Source organism: Vipera ursinii (assembly GCF_947247035.1).
Source record: "Vipera ursinii genome assembly, chromosome: W".
NCBI lineage: Eukaryota > Metazoa > Chordata > Lepidosauria > Squamata > Viperidae > Vipera > Vipera ursinii.
In genome coordinates, this window is record NC_139522.1 from 2,395,934 (window position 1) to 2,421,735 (window position 25,802).

Consider the following 25,802-nt stretch of genomic DNA (forward strand, 5'->3'; position numbering starts at 1 on the left):
TCACTAGAGAAGAGCCTAATGCTGGGAAAGGTTGAGGGCAATAGAAGAAGGGGACGACAGAGAATGAGGTGGCTGGAGTCACTGAAGCAGTAGCCGTGAACTTAAATGGACTCCAGAAGATGGTAGAGGACAGGAAGGCCTGGAGGAACGTTGTCCATGGGGTCGCGATGGGCCGGACACGACTTTGCAACTAACAACAACAACCGACCATTTTTATACTCAAGAAACAAGACCTGAATACACCAAACACAAATGGAGTGCCCCCCTCCATGTATGGGCCACAAATACCAAGCCCTCAACTCTGTGCCAGTAAAGAAACCACCATCCACTGCCCTTAATTTCAGATCTTTTGGACAGCCTGCAGAAGTCACAAATTTTTACCAGGTTAGATTGTCAACTCTACAAATAAGCATGGCTGCAGCCATTTTTTCTTCTCATTCTAGGTTGCCACATAGAACGGAGGGGGGGTTGCCCAAGTGCTTCATTAATCAAAATAATCTTCTGTCCCGACTATACGTTGCATAAAAAGCCTGTCAAATAATCATATTGGGGAATGTAGTTGCTTACATAGTTTTATGGGTGGGACATTTAACTTTGCATTGGGAAATTGTTACTTGTGTATTCAGACTTGGTTTCACTTTTGAACGTGCTGATACTTTGCAACTAATAAACATGTTCTTTGAGGAATTCTCAAGCCTTGGAGTTCTGCTTTATTCGTCTCTCTCTGTCAGAACCATGACATAGATCTTTGCAATGCCTACAATCTCATTAGAACCAAGGAGGGCCAGAAATACTTAACCACTTTCAAAACCTGGTATAACAAGTCTGAATTCACTGTGATCACATTCAGGTTTGTCAATGCAGGGGCAATATTTTCCAGATTTATGAACCATTTTTTTCTGATCTCATTGATAAATTTGTAGTCCTTTATCTGAATGACATCCTGATCTACTCTGAGGATGAATCTCAGCAAAAAGAACATATGTGTACAGTTCCAAGTAGAGTGAGAGACAGCCACCTCTTTGCTAAACCAGAAAAATGTGCCTTTGATCTAGCACAGTTAGATTTCTTGGGCTATCATATCTCCACAAATGGTATCCAGATGGACCCCCAGAAAGTCAGGGCAGTGCTGGAATGGCAAGCTCCCTGCACAGCCAAAGTCATTCAAAATTTTCTGGGCCTTGCAAACTTCTATAGAAAATGTATCCCTGGCTTTGCCCATAAAGACAAACTGCTTACCCAACTAAAAAAGAAAGGAGTTAGATTTGCTTGAACTCACACGCAACAAACAGCTTTCAAAGAGTTAAAGCAGCTCTTTGCCCATCAGCCCCTACTTCAGCATCCAGACCTGTCAAAGAGATTTATTGTTCAGACAGATGCTTCAGACCTAGCAATCAGAGCTGTTCTTTTACAAAAGGGTGAGTTTATAAAGGCCCACAGTTACAATTCAGATTTTGGAAGGCACTGTTTTAGCTCTTTTTTTATTGAAAAGCTTTTCAATACATTTTATCTTTAACAAACCCTCCCCTCCCCCCCTCCCCTTCCCCCCTCCCCGACTTCCCAGAGCTAAATACAAGGTATAAAAGTAAAAAACAATCATAAATTACCATATGCTAACAACAATAAACTATTAGGTCTATCGCACTTTAGCTCTTATAAAATGACTACAAGCAATATAAATATCCCATCAATACTTATTCAAATGCTAAATGAAACTTTTTAGTCCCATATTTATTCTGGATGTAATCAATCCATTTTTTCCACTCCACGATATATCGTTGTTGTGAATGGTCTTTCAAATACGCCAAAATCTTTGACATTTCCGCCAGGTTAGAAACTTTTAAAGTCCATTCCTCTATAGTCGGCAGTTCTTCCTTCTTCCAGTATTGCCCTATTAAAAGTCTTGCTGCCATCAAGAAAACATAAGTTACTCTTGGTTTCAATATACCCAATTGAAAGCTAGGTGGAAGTCAGATCAAAAGGTTTGCATCACAATTACAGATCAAAATTTAGTAAAGCAAATTAGAGATTCAAATTGTGCACATATAAAGAGGATATATAATGCTTTAATTGAATTGTATTTGGAAACGGAATTGGTTAAAGACTGCATGATAAAGTGGGCACAAAATATTCAGGAACCAATTTCGTTGGACACCTGGGAGATAATTTGGGTCAGAAATGTTAAATTTACCCAGGCTCAAAATTTAAGAGAAAATTTTTATAAAATGTTTTATAGATGGCATCTGGATCCCAAGAAGTTGTCCAACATGTATCCTAATTTACAGTCTAAATGTTGGAGGTGTGGTAGTTTAGAAGCTACTTATTTTCACATGTGGTGGACTTGTAGAAATATAAAAGCTTTCTGGATTAAAATTTGGTGGAACATTCAAAAGATTTTTAAGAGAAAGATAAAGTTTTCCCCGCAATTGTTTTTATTGGGTATTGTTGTAGATTGTGATGTTAAAGAAACTAACTTGATGTTGAACATGATAACGGCAGCACGGTTACTGGTGGGACATTATTGGAAGAAGGATAGTTTGCCCATTGTAGAAGAATGGGTGTTTAAAGTTTCGAATCTTGCAGAAATGTCTAAGATTTCTGCTTATTTGAAGGATCATTCACAGGAAAGATATATTTCAGTTTGGAGGAGATGGATAAATTATATTCAAAACAAATATGGGACTAAAAAGTTCCATTTAGCTTATGGGTAGATTTTAGTGGGATATTGTTATTGGTACGTTGTTTGTACTTATGTTAAAAGAGAGTTAAAGCGCATTATGAATTTGGTTAATTGTATATTATGCATAATTTTTATTTAGAATATGATTATTGTAACTATAATCCTGTATTTAGCTCTGGGAAGTGGGTGGGTTTGGGGTGGGAGGGATTTGGGGATATATTGTAAAATTTTGTTTTTGTAAAACTCTTTAATAAAAAAAAAAGTCTTGCTGCCGTAATTAAGTTCAACATCAACTTAGTGTCCACAACAGTAGTATCAGTAATAATGCCCAATAAAAACAATTGCGGACAAAACTTTATCCTTTTCTTAAATATCTTCTGCATATTCCACCAGATTTTAATCCAAAATGCTTTAACTTTTTTACAGGTCCACCATATGTGAAAATACGTTGCGTCTTCGCCACCACACCTCCAACATTTAGGCTGGTAGTTCGGATACATACTTGCAAGCTTTTTTGGGATCTAAATGCCACCTATAAAACATTTTATAAAAGTTCTCTTAAATTTTGAGCTTGCGTAAATTTTACGTTTCTCACCCAGATCTTTTCCCAGGTATCCATTTTAATAACTTCTTGAATATTCTGAGCCCACTTTATCATGCAATCTTTAACAAGTTCTGTTTCTGAGTCAATTTCTATCAATGCAAGATATATCCGTTAGATTTGTGCTGGACCCTGATTTCTAATTTGCTTTACCAGATTTTCATCAATCATTGAAAAACCAATTTTCTGATCTTCTTTCCACCTGGCCTGTAGTTGCCCATACTGAAACCAAGTTTGAACAACCTTTTCTTCTCGTAAAAAGTTATACGGCTTCAAACACCATACATTCCTCTCCAAACTTAAGATTTCCTTATATGTAATCACATCATGTTTAAACCCAACATTTATGTTTTCTATTGCGTGTTTCGGTATTGCCCATAAAGGTATCTTATAATTTAACTTATGTCTATACTTTTTCCAAACTCGCAACAAAGCATACAATACAGGTGAAACTCGAAAAATTAGAATATCGTGCAAAAGTTCATTTATTTCAGTAATGCAACTTAAAAGGGGAAACTAATATATGAGATAGACTCATTACACGCAAAGCAAGATAGTTCAAGCCATGATTTGTCATAATTGTGATGATTATGGCTTACAGCTCATGAAAACCCCAAATCCACAATCTCAGAAAATTAGAATATTGTGAAAAGGTGCAATATTCTAGGCTCAAAGTGTCCCACTCTAATCAGCTAATTAAGCCATAACACCTGCAAAGGGTTCCTGAGCCTTTAAATGGTCTCTCAGTCTGGTTCAGTAGGAATCACAATCATGGGGAAGACTGCTGACCTGATAATTGTGCAGAAAACCATCATTGACACCCTCCATAAGGAGGGAAAGCCTCAAAAGGTAATTGCAAAAGAAGTTGGATGTTGCTGTATCAAAGCACATTAATAGAAAGTTATGTGGAAGGGAAAAGTGTGGAAGAAAAAGGTGCACAAGCAGCAGGGATGACCGCAGCCTGGAGAGGATTGTCAGGAAAAGGCCATTCAAAAGGGTTGGTGACTTTCACAAGGAGTGGACTGAGGCTGGAGTCAGTGCATCAAGAGCCACCACACACAGACGGATCCTGGACATGGGCTTCAAATGTCGTATTCCTCTTGTCAAGCCGCTCCTGGACAACAAACAACGTCAGAAGCGTCTTACCTGGGCTAAAGAAAGACAGACCTGGTCTGTTGCTCAGTGGTCCAAAGTCCTCTTTTCTGATGAGAGCAACTTTTGCATCTCATTTGGAAACCAAGGACCCAGAGTCTGGAGGAAGAATGGAGAGGCACAAACTGCAAGATGCTTGAAGTCCAGTGTGAAGTTTCCAGTCTGTGTTGATTTGGGGAGCCATGTCATCTGCTGGTGTTGGTCCACTGTGCTTCATTAAGTCCAGGGTCAACGCAGCCATCTACCAGGAGATTTTGGAGCACTTTATGCTTCCTTCCGCACACGAGCTTTATGGGGATGCTGACTTCATTTTCCAGCAGGACTTGGCACCTGCCCACACTGCCAAAAGCACCAAAACCTGGTTCAATGACCGTGGGATTACTGTGCTTGATTGGCCAGCAAACTTGCCTGACCTGAACCCCATAGAGAATCTATGGGGCATTGCCAAGAGAAAGATGAGAGACATGAGACCGAACAATGCAGAAGAGCTGAAGGCCGCTATTGAAGCATCCTGGTCTTCCATAACACCTCAGCAGTGCCACAGGCTGATAGCTTCCATGCCACGCCGCATTGAGGCAGTAATTGCTGCAAAAGGGGCCCAAACCAAGTACTGAGTACATATGCATGCTTATACTTTTCAGAGGTCCGATATTGTTCTATGTACACTCCTTGTTTTATTGATTGCATGTAATATTCTAATTTTCTGAGATTGTGGATTTGGGGTTTTCATGAGCTGTACGCCATACTCATCACAATTATGACAAATCACGGCTTGAACTATCTTGCTTTGCATGTAATGAGTCTATCTCATATATTAGTTTCCCCTTTTAAGTTGCATTACTGAAATAAATGTACTTTTGCATGATATTCTAATTTTTCGAGTTTCACCTGTAAATATGCATGCCAACCAAATAACAAATCATGACCTTCAAGATTTAATAATCTCCCTTGTGTTAAGTTAATCCAATCACTTATCGCTGACAACGCAGCAGCTTCATAGTATAGTTTAAGGTTGGGCATTTTAAGACCACCTCTTTGACGCGTATCCTGCATAATCTTAAATTTAACTCGTGGCCTTTTCCCTGCCCATACAAATTTATTGATACCCTTTTGCCATTCCTCCAAGTTTGAATCCTTTTTAAGAATGGGTATCATTTGAAATAAAAACAGAAATTTCGGCAAAACATTCATTTTCACTGCTGCGATTCTTCCCAGTAATGACAATTGTAACTTTTTCCAACTGTCCAGTTCTTTTTGAACTTTACCCCATAGCTTTTCATAATTATTTTTATATAACTTTGCATTTGAGGGTGACAAATATACCCCCAAATATTTAACCCTTTTGACAATTTCAAATCCAGTTAACCCTTCTAAAACAGCCTTTTGTAATACTGTCATGCTTTTAGCCAGTATCTTAGATTTTTGTATGTTAACCTTTAATCCAGAAACTTTCCCATATTGCATTATTATCTCCATCAGGTCCACAACAGAATTTTCTGGCTGGGTCACCGTAACAACCAGATCGTCTGCAAACGCCCTCAATCTATAATCCTGATCTCTTATTTGAATTCCCTTAATTTTTTCCGAATTCCGTATTTTAATCAATAGTATCTCCAATGTTAAAACAAATAATAGAGGTGATAACGGACACCCTTGCCTTGTGCCCTTTTCAATATTGCATACTTCAGTCAGACTGTTATTTACTATTATACGGGCTGTTTGCTTTTGATATAATGCCCTAATTGGTTGTAAAAATTTATCCCCAAAATTCATTTTATCTAATACTTTCATCAAGAATTGCCAATCCAATTGATCAAAGGCTTTTTCAGCGTCCAGAAAAATCAGCGCTGCAGGGATCTGGTTGTTCCTTTCCAAAAATTCCAACAAGTCAACTACATGCCTCACATTATTTTTCATTTGTCTACCACTTATAAACCCAGTTTGATCACCATGAATTACCTGTTGCAGTACCCTCATCAATCTGTTAGCTAAAACCTTAGCAAATATCTTGTAATCCGTATTCAAAAACGATATTGGTCTATAGTTTCTTGCTTGAGTGACATCCTGATCTTCCTTCGGAATCAAAGATATGAAAGTAGTTTTCCAAGATGGAGGCACCCCTCCTCCCCTTTGAATTGTCTGAAACAATTCCCTTAATGGCTTTATCATCTCAGACTGTAAATTTTTATAGTACACAGCAGTCAAACCATCCGTGCCTGGCGCTTTACCCACTTTCAATTGTTTAATTGCTAAAAGAATTTCTTCCTCAGTTATCAGTTGATTCATATCTTCCTTTTGTTCTTGCGTAAGAACCGGAATACTAGCATTCCTCAAATATGCATCAATATCTGCTTCATTAATCTTATCTCTAGCATATAATTTAGAATAAAAATCAACAAAGGTTTCCTTAATAAGATTCTGTTGATACACAACCTTGCCCTTATGTTCTATTTTGTCTATATTAGAAGCCCTTTGCTTCTTCCTTAGCATATAAGCTAACCATCTACCTGGTTTATTGGCATTACAAAAAGTATTATGTCTAGCAAACCATAAATTAGTTGCCACCTGATCAGCCATCAACTTATCAAATTGTCCACTTAATAAATTAATAACCTCTTTAATCTTCAGAATCCGATGGATTCAAAATTAAGGCCTTTTCTTTTTCCCTAATCTCATTCTCTAATTCTTTCCTCCTAAATTCCAAATTACGTCTATATTTATTGTTCAAATATATTAACACACCTCTCATGTATGCCTTGCTAGCATCCTAAACCATTTCCATAGAAGTACCCTTATACATGTTAGTTTCAAAAAAACCTTCATTTGTTTTTTACATTCTTCCACATTTTCCTGATTTCTAAACAGGTTCTCATTTAGACGCCAGGAGCGCCTATCACTATTGTCCTTATCAATCTCTAACCAGACTGGACTATGATCAGACATAGTTCTTGGACAAATCTTTATCTTCTTAATCCTAGAAAAAAAATCATTAGTGATTAATATAAAATCAATCCTAGAAAAAGATTGATGTCTATCAGAAAAAAAAAGTATAATCCTTTTCTTGTAGATTTCTTTCTCTCCAGATATCTCGCAGCTCCAAATCATCCATCATCTCAAAAAAAGACTTAGGCAATTTAGCATGACTTGGAGTACTTCTAAAAAAGCCACTCTTGTCCATTTGTACATTCAAGACACCATTCCAGTCTCCCATAAAAATAAAAGATTTATAATCCAATTGAGTGATCTTGCTGTGTAATAAACTATAAAAGTCAGCTTGTTGTTGATTAGGAGCATATAATCCAACCAAAAGCGTTTTTTTGCCTTCTATTAACAAATCTACTATAACGTATCTTCCTTGCTGATCTGCTTCAATTAGCTCCGCTGTAATAGTATTCTTGACATAAATAACCACTCCATTTTTCTTATTCATTGCAGAAGCAATAAATTGTGTGCCCAATCTTGAGTTTAATAAATACTTTTGGTCCATAACTCTAATATGTGTTTCTTGTAAGCAAATAACATCAGTCTTAAATTGTTTTAAATATTGAAAGATTTTCTTTCTCTTCAGTGGTGAATTTAAACCATTGACGTTCCAAGTTAGAAACTTAGTCGTCATCCTTAGCGACCCGAAGCTTTTGGAGCGCGTCTTCCAGGATCCCCTTGACGTTCTTAGGCCGCGCCCCTCCCACAGCTTCGCTATAGGTACGCTTTGGAGGTTCCATAACTTTCTGCTGGTCTTGTTCTTGCTCGCGTCTCATTCGTCTCAAAGCAGCACGCGTCATCCTCTGGTCTCTTGCTTCTTCCGATGATACTGAAATTTGATCCACTCCTGTAGCTTTCTCATCTGTCTGTGTTGTTCCTTCAGCATCTTGAGGCTTTCCCTCGCCATTCTTCTTTGTAGATTCCAAAAGTGGTATGGGGGTTGCTTTTAAAACATTACTGTAAAAATCACGTGCTTGCATCACTGTAATAAGACGATGTCTCGTGCCTTCATGCATCACCACCATACCCACTGGTATCTCCCATCTAAACTTAATATCACGTCGCCTGAGCTCTTGTGCTAGAAAAGCAAACTCCTTTCTTCTCCTTAAAATTTTTGGAGGGATCTCTTTTAAAACCAGAACTTCTTGCTCAGCAATTACAAGCTTAGTGTTGTGATTCAGGGTCAGCCTGTGGGTTCGGCAGTTGGGTCGGACGACGACTCAGAGGAGGAGGGGGGTGTTGAAGATCTTGCTGATGATAGCCCTCAGGCAGGCCCCTCCCACTTGGTCACCATGGAGACCCAGCTGTGTGAGCCTGACAGTGTGGATGAAGATGACCCACAGCTGGCCCTGTTCAAGGACGCCCGACGCAGGAGGCAGTCAAGTAGGAGCAAGCAGAGGAAGGCTGTGGGGCTTCTCGGAAGGAGGCAAAGAGAGGCCACGCCCTGAACTCTTTATAAAGGGAATGTTTGGGGAGGGCTGGTTTGCTGAAAGCAACCGCTCCGATAGTGTTTCAAAGCTCCTGTATCTTGGTATGTGTTTTGTTTGTTTTTGTAATAAATTTGGCAGACGTATTCCAGCCTCTTGCCGTTTATAAAGGGGTTGCCTTTTCTGCAAGGCCGGTAGCAGGCTGGTACAGAACAGTTTGCTTTCAGCCACCCACCCCTTACTAATATTATGGAGCAGCTACGTGCTGAGAATGCCCAGCTCACCCAGCAACTCACTTTGCTGGCAGCTCAGGTGGCTCAACTGCAAGCTCAGGTTCATGCTGCACCCCCACCCAGGAGAAAATGCCAAGTTGCAATGCCGGATAAATTTACAGGCACTCCAGAACTGTTTCCTGCTTTCCTGGGACAATGCCAGCTCTTTATCAGCGTGAGAGCAGCTGATTTCCCCACTGACCGGGATAAGGTGGGGTTTGTGTTAAGCCTTCTTTCGGGTGATGCAGCTCGTTGGGGCACGCCTCTGCTGGCTCAACCTAGCCCATTGTTGGAAAACTTTGTGAGGTTTTGTGATCATATGCGTCTGATGTATGAGGACCCTATTAAGACGCAGACTGCTACTCGACGTCTGAAAGCTCTGAGGCAGGGTCAACGCCCCCTACAGGGCTATATCAGCGATTTCCGGCTGCTTAGCCAGGATTCCGCCTGGAATGAGGCTGCGCTCGTGGATGCCTTCCAGGATGGATTGTCGGAGATGTTGGATGAGCTGGCCCGTGTGGATATTCCCTCAGACCTGAATGGGCTGATCCATCTCTGCCTGCGGATCGATGCTCGGTTGCAGCAGCGAAGGAGTCGCCGTGCCACCCCACAGACCCCTGCCGCCCCTGTTGTGTGTGAGCCCCCAGTTCAAAGGGAGGAGCCAATGGAGCTGGGTGCCGCCAGGTCTCGTCTATTGGTGACTGAAATGAACAGACGACGATCGGGGGGGTTGTGTTTTTACTGTGGGGACCCTGGACATTTGGCTGCTTTTTGCCCAAAGAAGCGACAGCGGGCATCAGTGATCGAGTCTGCCCCGAGAAAGTCCCCTACTTTTCTGTCGGGAAACGCCCCGAGCCCGATCTAGACGGTGTGATAGATCGGGCGTCCCACAACAACACTGAGCGACGTCTTTCCGATGCTGCCTGTGGACCTCCACGGCATCTGATATTGGAGGCACGTCTGATCCTTCCTGGCAAGCCAGAGGGGATTCCAGTCCATGCCTTAATTGACTCTGGGGCCACCACAAATTTTATGGACTCAGCATTTGTGGCCAAATGGACTGTTCCCCAGTGCCCGGTGGATCCGCCCATGTTAGTGGAGACTATCGATGGTCGAGTGCTCCTGTCTGGGCCTATTACGGCCGCCACACAACCATTATGTATGGCCATCAGTTCCCATGTGGAGGCCATCCAGTTCTATATCACCTCAGACCTGCACTTCCCCGTGGTCTTGGGACTGGCGTGCCTCCGGGCGCATGACCCACAGATCTATTGGTCACAGAACTTGGTCACCTTCCCAAGCTTGCAGTGCGTGGACCACTCCCGCCATATCTGTGCCGGCCAGGTGGAGGGTTTCCCAGGGGTTCCCTTGCCTCCCGAACTGTCCGATTTTGCTGATGTGTTCAGCGAGACAGAGGCGGAACAATTACCCCCGCACAGGCCCTATGACTGCCCCATTGATTTAGTCCCTGATGCGCCTCTCCCAGTGGGGCGTTTGTACTCCATGTCGGACCCCGAGTTGGCTGCATTGCGGGACTTTCTGGAGAAGAATTTGGCTCGCGGTTTCATCCGGCCCTCGTAGTCGCCAGTGTCTGTACCCGTGCTCTTCGTCAAAAAGAAGTCGGGCGAATTACGGCTTTGCTGCGATTACAGAAAACTCAATGCCATCACGGTGCGCAACTGTTACCCGCTGCCCCTCATGCCCGAACTCTTGGACCGACTCCGGGAGGCTAAGATCTTCACGAAACTGGACCTGCGTGGAGCTTACAACCTCGACAGGGTTCGGCCGGGTGATGAGTGGAAGACGGCGTTTGGTACTCGCTATGGACATTTTGAGTACACGGTGATGCCGTTTGGCCTGACCAACGCCCCCGCTGTGTTTCAGCATTTCATGAATGACATTTTCTGGGATTTGTTGGATCAGTTTGTCGTGATCTACTTGGACGACATCCTGATCTACTCCCCGTCGCGTGAGGTGCACCATCAGCATCTCCATCAGGTCGTGCCGCGACTCCGAGAACATCGGCTGTTTGCCAAGTTGGAGAAGTGCCAGTTCTACCGGGTGACCATCGATTTCCTGGGTCACCGCATTTCTCCTGAGGGCATTGCCATGGAGCCGAGTAAGGTTGAGTCTTTGCAGAGTTGGCAACCCCCGCGTCGCGTGAAGGATGTTCAGCGACTTCTTGGATTTGCCAACTATTACCAAACTTTCATCCCTGGGTTTGCTGCCTTGACAGCCCCCCTCACCCGGCTCCTGCAGAAGAAGACTCGGTTCCAGTGGAACGCACCAGAACAACAGGCTTTCCAGACTTTGAAGGAAGCCTTCATGAAGGAGCCCATCTTGAAGCATCCTGACCCGCAACGGCCGTTTGTGGTGGAGGCGGACGCCTCCGACATTGCCATTGGGGCGGTGTTACTCCAGGCAACGACGCCCAGCGGTACCCTCTTCCCTTGCGCGTACCATTCACGAAAACTGAACCCTTCGGAGCGCAATTATACAATCTGGGAGAAGGAGCTGCTGGCCATGAAAGCGGCGTTCGAGGCCTGGAGGCGTCATCTGGAGGGAGCGCGGCATCAAATCGAGGTCCGGACGGACCATAAGAATCTGGAAAGCCTGCAGACCGCTCGGAATTTGAACCAACGCCAGATCCGGTGGTCTCTTTTCTTTGCGAGGTTTGACTTCCGGGTTCGGTACATACCTAGCGGGCACAATCAAAGAGCGGATGCTCTGTCCAGGAAGCCCGAATATTCCCGAGTGGAAGACAAGCTTCTGCCCAGGACAGTGATCCCCGTCGAGTCTTTTGCTGCGGTGCGGGAGCCGGTTGATATACGGGCTCGGATCTGGGAGACACAGCAGCAGGAGGTGTGGGTGGCTCAGCGGAAGGAGGAGGTGGGGCCAGATTCTCCTTGGACGGTCACGGATGGACTCTTGTATTATCGTGACCGGCTCTACGTTCCGGGAGGGCCACTCAGGGGACTCATCCTCAGCCAGTGTCACGATAACCCGGCAGCGGGGCATTTTGGCCTGTTCAAGACCCTGAACCTGGTCTCCCGTACCTTCTGGTGGCCCCGAGTCCGACACGACGTCCAGTCCTATGTCACCTCCTGCATCCCATGCAGGCAGGCCAAGTCAGCGACAGGGGCCCCGCCTGGATGACTGCAGCCCTTGCCAACACCCAAAAGACCCTGGGGGGCTGTGTCCATGGACTTTCTGATGGATTTACCCCCATCCTCTGGTTTTACGACAGTGTATGTGGTGGTGGACATGCTGACCAAGATGGCGCACTTCATCCCCTGTCGCAGCTTACCGTCAGCCCGCGCCACTAGTCGTATGTTCATTCAGCAGGTGTTTCGGCTGCACGGTCTCCCTGATAGAGTCGTCTGTGATAGGGGGGCCCAGTTTACAGCCCGCTTCTGGCAGGAGTTGATGCATGCGTTGGATATCAAGATTTGCCTCTCGTCCGCGCATCATCCTCAAACTGACGGGGGAACCGAGAAGGTCATCGGTATCCTGGAACAATATCTGCGCTGCTACGTCAATCTGCAGCAAAACAATTGGGTGGACTATCTGGCCATAGCTGAGTTTGCATTTAACAATTCGCAGCACACCTCCACACAGATGACACCGTTCTTGGCCAATGTGGGTTATCACCCCCGGTTTTTCCCCCTTTCTCCCGTGGACTCACCGGAGCCGGCAGAGAACGACTTCATGGCAGAGTTACAGGCGATCCATCGATTGGTGCGACGTCAGTTAGAGAAGGCCAAGGCCGATTACAAAAGGTTTGCTGATCGGTCAAGACGGGATACGCCTCCACTATCGGTGGGGGATCGGGTCTGGTTGTCCACCAGGAACCTACCGTCAACACGGCCGGTGAGAAAGTTAGATCACCGATATTTAGGACCGTTCCCAGTCGAGGCTGTCATCAATCCGGTTGCCTATCGCTTAACTCTGCCACGTTCCCTGCGCGTGCACCCAGTCTTTCATCGGTCTCTGTTGGTCCCCGAGCAATCGGCTTGTCCACTCCGCCGAGCGGAACCTCCCCCATCAGGACCTCGTAATGGAGGCAGCACCCCCGAGTACGAGGTCGCCAGCATCAGGGATTCCCGTTGGCTGAAAGGTCGTTTCCAGTACCTGATTGAATGGAAAGGTTACGGACCAGAGGACTTCACCTGGGAAGACGCGACCGCCGTTCATGCCCCTGCGTTGGTGACTGCTTTTCATGAACAATTCCCATCCCGACCGCATCCGGATCGGCAGCCCCGGGGGAAGGGCCCTGCGGTGCGGGATAGTGTTGTGATTCAGGGTCAGCCTGTGGGTTCGGCAGTTGGGTCAGACGACGACTCAGAGGAGGGGGGTGTTGAAGATCTTGCTGATGATAGCCCTCAGGCAGGCCCCTCCCACTTGGTCACCATGGAGACCCAGCTGTGTGAGCCTGATAGTGTGGATGAAGATGACCCACAGCTGGCCCTGTTCAAGGACGCCCGACGCAGGAGGCAGTCAAGTAGGAGCAAGCAGAGGAAGGCTGTGGGGCTTCTCGGAAGGAGGCAAAGAGAGGCCACGCCCTGAACTCTTTATAAAGGGAATGTTTGGGGAGGGCTGGTTTGCTGAAAGCAACCGCTCCGATAGTGTTTCAAAGCTCCTGTATCTTGGTATGTGTTTTGTTTGTTTTTGTAATAAATTTGGCAGACGTATTCCAGCCTCTTGCCGTTTATAAAGGGGTTGCCTTTTCTGCAAGGCCGGTAGCAGGCTGGTACAGAACACTTAGTATTGTAAGAAGCTTGAATAACTTCATTCCTGATTGCTCTCTTTGTAAAATAAACAACCACATCTCTAGGTAATTTCCTTTGTCTTGCAATCCATGAATTAACACGAAAGATTTTGTCTATGTCTCCCACAATTCCATCTGCTGGCCGTCCCAGCACCCGTTCCAGAGCCTCAGAGACTATTTCCTTCAGATCTTCTTTAGGATTCTCTTTCAAGCCTCTGATTCTAACAGCAAACTCCATCTCGTGGTACTGCACCAAGGTCAAGTCACTGTCAATTTTATCCACCACATTCTCAGTCTCTAACATTTTTGCATCTAATTTAATATTATTTTGGCTGAGATCTTCCACTCTTTCATCCAAGCGTTCGATACATATTGCCATGCCTTGAAATGCAAGCAAGATGTCCGCCCTTATATCTGTTAACTTCTCATCCAGCTTTTCATCCATAACTTCAACTAGTTTTTCTGTTAACTTCTCATCCAGCTTTTCATCTATAATCTCAGCTATTTGCTGTGAATGCTTTTCCAAAGCATCTTGCAAAACTTTAACTGTCAGAGCAGGCGAAGGTGGAGGTGCCGGGGGCAATAAAGCTTGCAACGAAGACTGCTGCACCGGGGAGGCCCCCGCACTTCGAATAACTTTGGAAGATTTAGCCGTCATTTTCCCCCACTGTTACTTACTACGCAGTTTCACTTTCAAAGTCTGCAAAGTCCATTAAGCCAAAGATCAAAAGTCCACTTTCACCTTAATCTCCTGTATCGCTCTGCCTGCATCCTCGTTCTCCAGAATCCTTTCCTGCTGGCAGGGATGGTTGCGAACGCCTTGTTCTGCTCCTAAAAGCACGGAGCAGAAACGCTGCGCAGCCCGGAGCAAACCCAGGTTTCGGGGGGGCTCGATCCTTCAGCCGCCAGAACTTTAAGCTCTGGCGGCCCCGGAGAGCTCAACCCCTACCTGGGTACTCACCCCCTCCTCTTCTCCCGAGGAGGGGGCTTCCGAGCCGCTGAAACAGCTGATCGGCGCTGTTTTCGGCGGCTCTACAAAGCCGCGGAGCGGACAGCCCGAAAATGGCTGTCTTCGGCGGCGCCTTGCCACCCAGAAGTCTAGCTCTTGAATATTCAAGTCAGCCTATCTTCAGCCCACCACCCGGTCATGAATGGTGAGGCAAAGAAGACTTACCAGCTGCTCCAACAATATTTGAGGTGTTAATGCACCTACAGCCAAGACAACTGGCCATCATTATTGCTCCTGGCAGTATTTTCTTATAACTCTTTCCACATATCAATTTCAATGACACACTTTCAAGCTCTGTATGGAACACACCCAAGAGTATTACCAGACAACCCCACAGAAGACACATCTGTCCCAGGAGCTGTTGATTTCTTACAGGAGCAACTTGCTACCCAAGCCCTATTGAAGCAACAGCTCAACCAAGCAAAGCAATCTCCCTGATTTTTAGTTTGCCAATTTCACCAATGCTTCCTTGAGAAGTCACGACTGGCCAAGCTTCTAGATCCCCGCACTGCCCGAATAACCTGCTGATGGAGTTACCCAGCCTCTATGGATCGCTCTGGGGGTTTATGATGTAAAAAAAAAGCTCTTGGTAAAGTAGCTCAGCTTTATATGAGGCAAGACTAAGATTCACTGTGGGACTTTTAAGCTACCCTTGTGCCCAAGCACAAAGTCTTCAGCATTTACCCTATCAGTCCTGCTGCACAGGCTACGACTCCATCACTATGATCTTCATCTGCAGCAATATGGTCAATGAAAGACAAGATGAATTCTACTCTAGGCTGCACCAGCATCACATCCGCTGAAAAGGAAGCATAATTTAGTGTTATAGGATTACATTATAGGTTTATTTCTTCCTATCAATATCAACAATTCTGGAAGGTTTATCTTAGCATCCTGTTCAGTGATGGGCCTCATTCGAATCAGAGGCAACCTACAAAGTTATTGTTTTTTTCTGGCATTGCCTCTACACCTTCCTTGTACATGCTAGCTTAAAACTATTTTTAATGCTCATACAAAAACTGATGCATATCTATACACAAGAAACATAGCAGTATTTGAGAGAGAAGGGAAATATAGCTACAGGTGAAACTCGAAAAATTAGAATATCGTGCAAAAGTTCATTTATTTCAGTAATGCAACTTAAAAGGGGAAACTAATACAGTGGGACAAAAAAGTATTTAGTCAGCCACCAATTGTGCAAGTTCTCCCACTTAAAAAGATGAGAGAGGCCTGTAATTTTCATCATAGGTATACCTCAACTATGAGAGACAAAATGGGGGGAAAGAATCCAGGAAATCACATTGTAGGATTTCTAATGAATTAATTCGTACATTCCTCGGTAAAATAAGTATTTGGTCACCTACAAACAAGCAAGATTTCTGGCTCTCACAGACCTGTAACTTCTTCTTTAAGAGGCTCCTCTGTCCTCCACTCGTTACCTGTATGAATGGCACCTGGTTGAACTTGTTATCAGTATAAAAGACACCAGTCCACAACCTCAAATAGTCACACTCCAAACTCCACTATGGCCAAGACCAAAGAGCTGTCGAAGGACACCAGAAACAAAATTGTAGACCTGCACCATGCTGGGAAGACTGAATTTGCAATAGGCAAGCAGCTTGGTGTGAAGAAATCAACCGTGGGAGCAATTATTAGAAAATGGAAGACATACAAGACCACTGATAATCTCCCTCGTTCTGGGGCTCCACACAAGATCTCACCCCGTGGGGTCAAAATGATCATAAGAACAGTAAGCAAAAATCCCAGAACCACACGGGGGGACCTAGTGAATGACCTGCAGAGAGCTGGGACCAAAGTAACAAAGGCTACCATCAGTAACACACTACGCCGCCAGGGACTCAAATCCTGCAGTGCCAGACATGTCCCCCTGCTTAAGCCAGTACATGTCCGGGCCCATCTGAAGTTTGCTAGAGAGCATTTGGATGATCCAGAACAGGATTGGGAGAATGTCATATGGTCAGATGAAACCAAAGTAGAACTTTTTGGTAAAAACTCAACTCGTCGTGTTTGGAGGAGAAAGAATGCTGAGTTGCATCCAAAGAACACCATACCTACTGTGAAGCATGGGGGTGGAAACATCATGCTTTGGGGCTGTTTTTCTGCAAAGGGACCAGGACGACTGATCCGTGTAAAGGAAAGAATGAATGGGGCCATGTATCGTGAGATTTTGAGTGAAAACCTCCTTCCATCAGCAAGGGCATTGAAGATAAAACATGGCTGGGTTTTTCAGCATGACAGTGATCCCAAACACACTGCCCGGGCAACGAAGGAGTGGCTTCGTAAGAAGCATTTCAAGGTCCTGGAGTGGCCTAGCCAGTCTCCAGATCTCAACCCCATAGAAAACCTATGGAGGGAGTTGAAAGTCTGTGTTGCCCAGCGACAGCCCCAAAATATCACTGCTCTAGAGGAGATCTGCATGGAGGAATGGGCCAAAATACCAGCAACAGTGTGTGCAAACCTTGTGAAGACTTACAGAAAATGTTTGACCTCTGTCATTGCAAACAAAGGGTATATAACAAAGTATTGAGATAAACTTTTGTTATTGACCAAATATTTATTTTCCACCATAATTTGCAAATAAATTCGTTAAAAATCCTACAATGTGATTTCCTGGATTCTTTCCCCCCATTTTGTCTCTCATAGTTGAGGTATACCTATGATGAAAATTACAGGCCTCTCTCATCTTTTTAAGTGGGAGAACTCACTGTATATGAGATAGACTCATTACATGCAAAGCAAGATAGTTCAAGCCGTGATTTGTCATAATTGTGATGATTATGGCTTACAGCTCATGAAAACCCCAAATCCACAATCTCAGAAAATTAGAATATTACATGCAATCAATAAAACAAGGAGTGTACAATAGAACAATATCGGACCTCTGAAAAGTATAAGCATGCATATGTACTCAGTACTTGTTTTGGGCCCCTTTTGCAGCAATTACTGAAAGCAGCTACCATTGTCCAGGTCCCCAAGAAAACTGAAGTTGAGTGCCTGAATGACTACAGACCTATTGCACTAACTTCTGTAGTCATGAAATGCTTCGAAAGATTGGTTCTCCAACATCTCAGGACATGCCTCCCACTGGATTTTGATAAACATCAATTTACCTATAGGGGAAATAGGTCAACAGACGATGCCATAGCTACTGTTTTACACTCTGTAGCAAGTCATCTTGAGAAACCTGGAAGTTATGTCAGGATGCTTTTTGTTGACTATAGCTCGGCTTTCAACACCATTTTGCCGAGCATTCTCATCGAGAAGCTGACTGACTTGAAATTCTCCCCCGCCATCTGCCATTGGATTCAAGACTTTCTTAGGGACCGGTTACAAACAGTGAGGGTTGGCTCTGCTTTGTCCACCCCCCTGAAGCTTTGCACCGGCACGCCACAGGGCTGTGTGCTTAGCCCCTACCTGTACTCTTTATACACATACGACTGTGTATCATCTGACCCATCCACTGCGATAATTAAGTTCGCAGATGACACAACTGTGGTGGGTCTTATTACAGGTGGGGATGAGACAGCATACAGCGCGGAGGTACAAAAACTATCCATATGGTGTAGTAACAACAACTTGAACCTGAACATCAGCAAGATGAAAGAGATGGTGCTAGACTTCCGGAGGAAAAAGGAGGAACCTGCCCCACTTTACACTGGGGAGGGCTGTGTGGAGAGTTTCCTCCTTTAAATTTCTGGGAGTCTATCTCTGTGAAGATCTGACCTGAAAAGTTAATACAACCCAGGTGGCTAGAAAGGCCCAACAGAGGCTTCACTTTCTCAGGGTCTTGCGGAAGAACAGGGTAGAACGGCTAATGACCCTCTTTTACCGTTCTACTATAGAGAGCGTCCTCTCGTATGGTATTGTGGTCTGGTCTGAAAGCCGCAGATAGGAAAGTATTACAGAGGCTGATGAGTACAGCACAAGACATTGTGGGCTGTTCCCTGACACCACTGGATGACATCGTCAGGGCTCGTTGCCTTGGAAGAGTGAGGAAAATTCTCAGGGATGACTCACACCCTGGACGGTATCTCTTTACTCTCCTACCATCGGGTAGGAGATATATGAGTATAGCCAGCCGCACCAACAGGGTGAAAAACACCTTTTATCCGTGGGCTGTTAGGCTTTTGAATGAGAAATAACGTTTGTGAATTTTATGCAGAATTGATTTGGGAGGCCGGTGTGTGGTGTAGTTGGTTCACATGGTGTAGTAAGATGGAGGGTTTGTTGTCACTGTGTGTTGGGGGGGTGGGAGCACAAAGGGAGGCTCAGCTGATCTCTATGTATACATAGTTGTACTTTGACAATAAAGATTCATTTAAAAAAAAGGTAATCCCACGGTCATTGAACCAGGTTTTGGTGCTTTTGGCAGTGTGGGCAGGTGCCAAGTCCTACTGGAAAATGAAGTCAGCATCCCCATAAAGCTCGTCTGCAGAAGGAAGCATGAAGTGCTCCAAAATCTCCTGGTAGACGGCTGCATTGACCCTGGACTTAATGAAGCACAGTGGACCAACACCAGCAGATGACATGGCTCCCCAAATCAACACAGACTGTGGAACCTTCACACTGGACTTCAAGCATCTTGCAGTGTGTGCCTCTCCATTCTTCCTCCAGACTCTGGGTCCTTGGTTTCCAAATGAGATGCAAAAGTTGCTCTCATCAGAAAAGAGGACTTTGGACCACTGAGCAACAGACCAGGTCTGTTTTTCTTTAGCCCAGGTAAGACGCTTCTGACCTTGTTTGTTGTTCAGGAGCGGCTTGACAAGAGGAATACGACATTTGAAGCCCATGTCCAGGATCCGTCTGTGTGTGGTGGCTCTTGATGCACTGACTCCAGCCTCAGTCCACTCCTTGTGAAAGTCCCCAACACTTTTGAATGGCCTTTTCCTGACAATCCTCTCCAGGCTGCGGTCATCCCTGCTGCTTGTGCACCTTTTTCTTCCACACTTTTCCCTTCCACATAACTTTCTATTAATGTGCTTTGATACAGCACTTTGGGAACATCCAACTTCTTTTGCAATTACCTTTTGAGGCTTTCCCTCCTTATGGAGGGTGTCAATGATGGTTTTCTGCACAACTGTCAGGTCAGCAGTCTTCCCCATGATTGTGATTCCTACTGAACCAGACTGAGAGACCATTTAAAGGCTCAGGAACCCTTTGCAGGTGTTATGGCTTAATTAGCTGATTAGAGTGGGACACTTTGAGCCTAGAATATGGCACCTTTTCACAATATTCTAATTTACTGAGATTGTGGATTTGGGGTTTTCATGAGCTGTAAGCCATAATCATCACAATTATGAGAAATCACGGCTTGAAGTATCTTGCTTTGCATGTAATGATATATTACTTTCCCCTTTTAAGTTGCATTACTGAAATAAATGAACTTTTGCACGATATTCTAATTTATCGAGTTTCACCTGTATGTAACTGACGACTCAAGCTTCTAATAACACTGAATGGTTTCACAGGGTTTTATTGATTATAGTGTGCTGGAACAGAAGGGATTCATGAATTTGTGGGACTATAGAAATAAAGCATTGGGGTTTGCTTAGAAAACACAGTCCTTCTGCCTTTGCCATTATCTATTCCACATTCATCATTCCTTAACCTATGGTAGTTCAGTTGAGTTTAATGCAAGTTAATAGTTGAGGAAAAGAATCCTTTAATTTTTAAAAAATTGACACATATTCTAATCTTCTAAAGCTATCTGCCTAAAATTGTGTACTGTATGCTATTTTAATACAAACTGAAAGGAAAGGGCAAAATCCCACAGAGGTTAATCTTCCCAAATCTGAAAAATTTTGTTCACCCACAAAATGCCTCGCTATTCTGAAAATCTGCTGATTTTTTAGATTGGACTGGGTACACACCAATCTATTCCAAAAATGTACAGGTGAAACTCAAAAAATTAGAATATCGTGCAAAAGTTCATTTATTTCAGTAATGCAACTTAAAAGGGGAAACTAATATATGAGATAGACTCATTACATGCAAAGCAAGATAGTTCAAGCCGTGATTTGTCATAATTGTGATGATTATGGCGTACAGCTCATGAAAACCCCAAATCCACAATCTCAGAAAATTAGAATATTGTGAAAAGGTGCCATATTCTAGGCTCAAAGTGTCCCACTCTAATCAGCTAATTAAGCCATAACACCTGCAAAGGGTTCCTGAGCCTTTAAATGGTCTCTCAGTCTGGTTCAGTAGGAATCACAATCATGGGGGAAGACTGCTGACCTGACAGTTGTGTAGAAAACCATCATTGACACCCTCCATAAGGAGGGAAAGCCTCAAAAGGTAATTACAAAAGAAGTAGGATGTTCCCAAAGTGCTGTATCAAAGCACATTAATAGAAAGTTATGTGAAAGGGAAAAGTGTGGAAGAAAAAGGTGCACAAGCAGCAGGGATGACCGCAGCCTGGAGAGAATTGTCAGGAAAAGGTCATTCAAAAGGGTTGGGGACTTTCACAAGAAGTGGAGTGAGGCTGGAGTCAGTGCATCAAGAGCCACCACACACAGACGGATCCTGGACATGGGCTTCAAATGTCGTATTCCTCTTGTCAAGCCGCTCCTGAACAACAAACAAGGTCAGAAGCGTCTTACCTGGGCTAAAGAAAAACAGACCTGGTCTGTTGCTCAGTGGTCCAAAGTCCTCTTTTCTGATGAGAGCAACTTTTTTTTTATTAAAGAGTTTTACAAAAACAAAATTTTACAATATATCCCCAAATACCTCCCACCCCAAACCCACCCACCTCCCCCCCCACTTCCCAGAGCTAAATACAGGATTATAGTTACAATAATCATATTCTAAATAAAAATTATGCATAATATACAATTAACCAAATTCATAATGCGCTTTAACTCTCTTTTAACATAACTACAAACAACGTACCAATAACAATATCCCACTAAAATCTACCCATAAGCTAAATGGAACTTTTTAGTCCCATATTTGTTCTGAATATAATTTATCCATCTCCTCCAAACTGAAATATATCTTTCCTGTGAATGATCCTTCAAATAAGCAGAAATCTTAGACATTTCTGCAAGATTCGAAACTTTAAACACCCATTCTTCTACAGTGGGCAAACTATCCTTCTTCCAATATTGTCCCACCAGTAACCGTGCTGCCGTTATCATGTTCAACATCAAGTTAGTTTCTTTAACATCACAATCTACAACAATGCCCAATAAAAACAATTGCGGGGAGAACTTATCTTTCTCTTAAAAATCTTTTGAATGTTCCACCAAATTTTAATCCAAAAAGCTTTTATATTTCTACAAGTCCACCACATGTGAAAATAGGTAGCTTCTAAACTACCACACCTCCAGCATTTAGACTGTACATTAGGATACATATTGGACAGCTTCTTGGGATCCAGATGCCATCTATAAAACATTTTATAAAAATTTTCTCTTAAATTTTGAGCCTGGGTAAATTTCTGACCCAAATTATCTCCCAGGTGTCCAGCGAAATTGGTTCCTGAATATTTTGTGCCCACTTTATCATGCAGTCTTTAACCAGTTCCGTTTCCGAATCCAATTCAATTAAAGCATTATATATCCTCTTTATATGTGCACAATTTGAATCTCTAATTTGCTTTACTAAATTTTGATCTGGTCTGTTGCTCAGTGGTCCAAAGTCCTCTTTTCTGATGAGAGCAACTTTTGCATCTCATTTGGAAACCAGGAACCCAGAGTCTGGAGGAAGAATGGAGAGGCACACACTGCAAGGTGCTTGAAGTCCAGTGTGAAGTTTCCACAGTCTGTGTTGATTTGGGGAGCCATGTCATCTGCTGGTGTTGGTCCACTGTGCTTCATTAAGTCCAGGGTCAATGCAGCCGTCTACCAGGAGATTTTGGAGCACTTCATGCTTCCTTCCGCACACGAGCTTTATGGGGATGCTGACTTCATTTTCCAGCAGGACTTGGCACCTGCCCACACTGCCCAAAGCACCAAAACCTGGTTCAATTACCGTGGGATTACTGTGCTTGATTGGCCAGCAAACTCGCCTGACCTGAACCCCATAGAGAATCTATGGGGCATTGCCAAGCGAAAGATGAGAGACATGAGACCAAACAATGCAGAAGAGCTGAAGGCCGCTATTGAAGCATCCTGGTCTTCCATAACACCTCAGCAGTGCCACAGGCTGATAGCTTCCATGCCACGCCGCATTGAGGCAGTAATTGCTGCAAAAGGGGCCCAAACCAAGTACTGAGTACATATGCATGCTTATACTTTTCAGAGGTCCGATATTGTTCTATGTACACTCCTTGTTTTATTGATTGCATGTAATATTCTAATTTTCTGAGATTGTGGATTTGGGGTTTTCATGAGCTGTACGCCATACTCATCACAATTATGACAAATCACGGCTTGAACTATCTTGCTTTGCATGTAATGAGTCTATCTCATATGTTAGTTTCCCCTTTTAAGTTGCATTACTGAAATAAATGAACTTTTGCACGATATTCTAATTTTTTGAGTTTCACCTGTATATTTAAACAGGAAACATTACAACTGTTCAGGATGAACTCAGGAAGAGGGGCTCTAAATGGAAACCTATACTGAAAGTAGCATTGGTGCATGTACCTGTTTCAAATTGGGAAAGGGCTGTGGTTACTCTTTTTTGTAAAAGTATAGATGTAAACAAAAGGCATCTGATAACTTGGCCAAGACTGTAAAAATAGGCCATTTATGATAACTCCACCTCTAAAAACCAAAAATACCCTGAAAGTCCATACAAGGAGAATAAAGAATACAACCACGTTCTACAATGCAATAACTCCAATCTAAAAACAAAGCAAATTAAGAGGCTTGCACTGACAATTTCGCATTATTATTAACAGGAATAAACAATGGCAGAAACTGAATCTCATGCAGAGGTTAATATTTGTGGCACTTGGGAAAATGAAAAAGGGACTCACGATGTACATTCTCTTGATCTCCTTTCAGACCCTGAATGATGCCTGTGTATGCTTCCAGGCAGGTCTCTCGCAGTTCATTCAGGTAGTCTACCATGTCATAATCAGACTAAGGCCAAACATAAAAAAGAGTTAATTTGGGATTACTGTTCTAGCTACCATCCATCCATCCATCCATCCATCCATGTTTCCCTGAAAATAAGATTTTTTTTTGCCCCCAAAAGAGGCACTAGGTCTTATTTTCGGGGGATGTCTTACCCCGTCTCACCTCGCAGCGGTGCTGACAGCTCCACCGGCACACTTCTTCTGCGGCCACTTGTGCACGTCACCCCCCAGCCTGCTCTGATGGCGAAATGCAGTCCGGGAGGTGCTGTACGCATCAATCCGGAGTTCCATTCTCAGCTGCAGAGGCTTTTCCTGAAGGCCTCTGATGGCAAAATGGAGGCCGGGGGTGACACAAGCGTGAGCAGCGGTGAGCAGCCACAGAAGAAGTGGGCCAGCAAGGCAGGTGTCAGGGCATGGGAGGCCTGGCTGCAATGGTAAGCAGGTGCGGGGCGCGTGGGGCAGCTCCACCCCCACCCTAGCTTGACTTTTAGGTGTGCGTCTTGCCCCAAACCTAGGGCTTATTTTTGGGGTAGGTCTTATTTTTGGGGAAACACGGTATCTTCTCAAACATATGAGAGCCCCAAAGATTCCTTACCTTATCAACCTGGGCTTGAGAAGCCTGCTGTAGAGTATTCAATACAACTTCTAAGTATTTTTTAAATTCTCCTCCAATTGCAAGAGCAATGTCTCCAAATACTGAGAGAATTTGTGGTTTAACAGACTGGTGCACATTTTCATTCTGTAAAGACAAACCGTCATTTTATTCACAAGAAGCATTTTAGCTTTTAGAAATTACATTGTTAAATTGGATACTTAAATTTTATGAGACACTGTCCCCAAGATGTTCAGGACTTTTCCCATTTTATATTAACAAAATTGAAAAGTATTTTAGCTCTCAGCATATTTCCCTCATTCAATAGGCCTCAATGTTCAAATACAGAAAGGACTATATATACCCCCAAGTCTCAGCAACCCAGTATTACCCATCATAATATTACTACCAGATTTGCTGGTCACTAAAGGTTAGCCAACTTAATCCATTTGGTGAGCTATAGATGAAAATACATTTTAAAAAAATAGGTGTCACGTTATTAACTGTCACTCACTAGGTAAGGTAAAGGTTCCCCCGCACATGCGTGCTAGTCGTTTCCAACTCTAGGGGCCGGTGCTCATCTCCATTTCAAAGCCGAAGAGCCAGTGCTTGTCCGAGGACATCTCCGTGGTCATGTGGCCGGCATGACTAGATGCCAAAGGCGCACGGAACGCTGTTACCTTCCCACCGTAGTGGTCCCTATTTTTCTACTTGCATTTTTACGTGCTTTCAAACTGCTAGGTTGGCAGAAGCTGGGATGAGTAACAGGTGCTCACTCTGTTACGCGACACTCGGGATTTGACCCGCCAAACTGCCATCTGGTCGTCAAGCTCAGCGTCCTAACCCACTGAGCCACCGCGTCCCTATATCACTCACTAGAAGGTCTTAATAGAAATTATGACTAATAATTTTCATAATTTCATACATAAATTAGAAGTATATTTTTCTGTTTATACTGCTTGCTTCCTTTTCCTTTGTCAGAAACAAGCGATAATATCAATGTTTACACTTCTGCTAGGATTTTTTAGGTTTCTTTCAATGATAGATGTGGAATTTTCCTTTTGTTTTTAGACCATCAATTTACTCACCCCCAAATTTTCTAAAAGCAGCTGCATAACCTCATCACAAAATGGCAGAATGTTGGACTGCAGAGCCCGACATAAGTCACCCACTAGACCCACTGCAGCCAAGCAGACCTGCGAAAACAAATATACCCACCACTTTCACGAGTCACTTTATACCATACCTCAGGCACCAATCATTATTTCCT

At 43.8% G+C, this 25,802-nt stretch overlaps 1 protein-coding gene across 1 annotated transcript in view; it reads right to left on the reverse strand.

The window, feature by feature from the left end:
- Positions 1–25,802, reverse strand: part of LOC310648314 (importin subunit beta-1-like) — a gene marked incomplete at its 5' end in the record, with an annotated part of 66,932 nt that overhangs the window by 5,797 nt on the left and 35,333 nt on the right. Inside the window, 4 exons of the mRNA XM_083376077.1 lie at positions 15,576–15,690; positions 23,839–23,944; positions 24,536–24,679; positions 25,621–25,728. Of these exons, the coding sequence (XP_083232203.1) occupies positions 15,576–15,690; positions 23,839–23,944; positions 24,536–24,679; positions 25,621–25,728 (473 nt within the window). The remainder of the gene's footprint in view (positions 1–15,575; positions 15,691–23,838; positions 23,945–24,535; positions 24,680–25,620; positions 25,729–25,802) is intronic.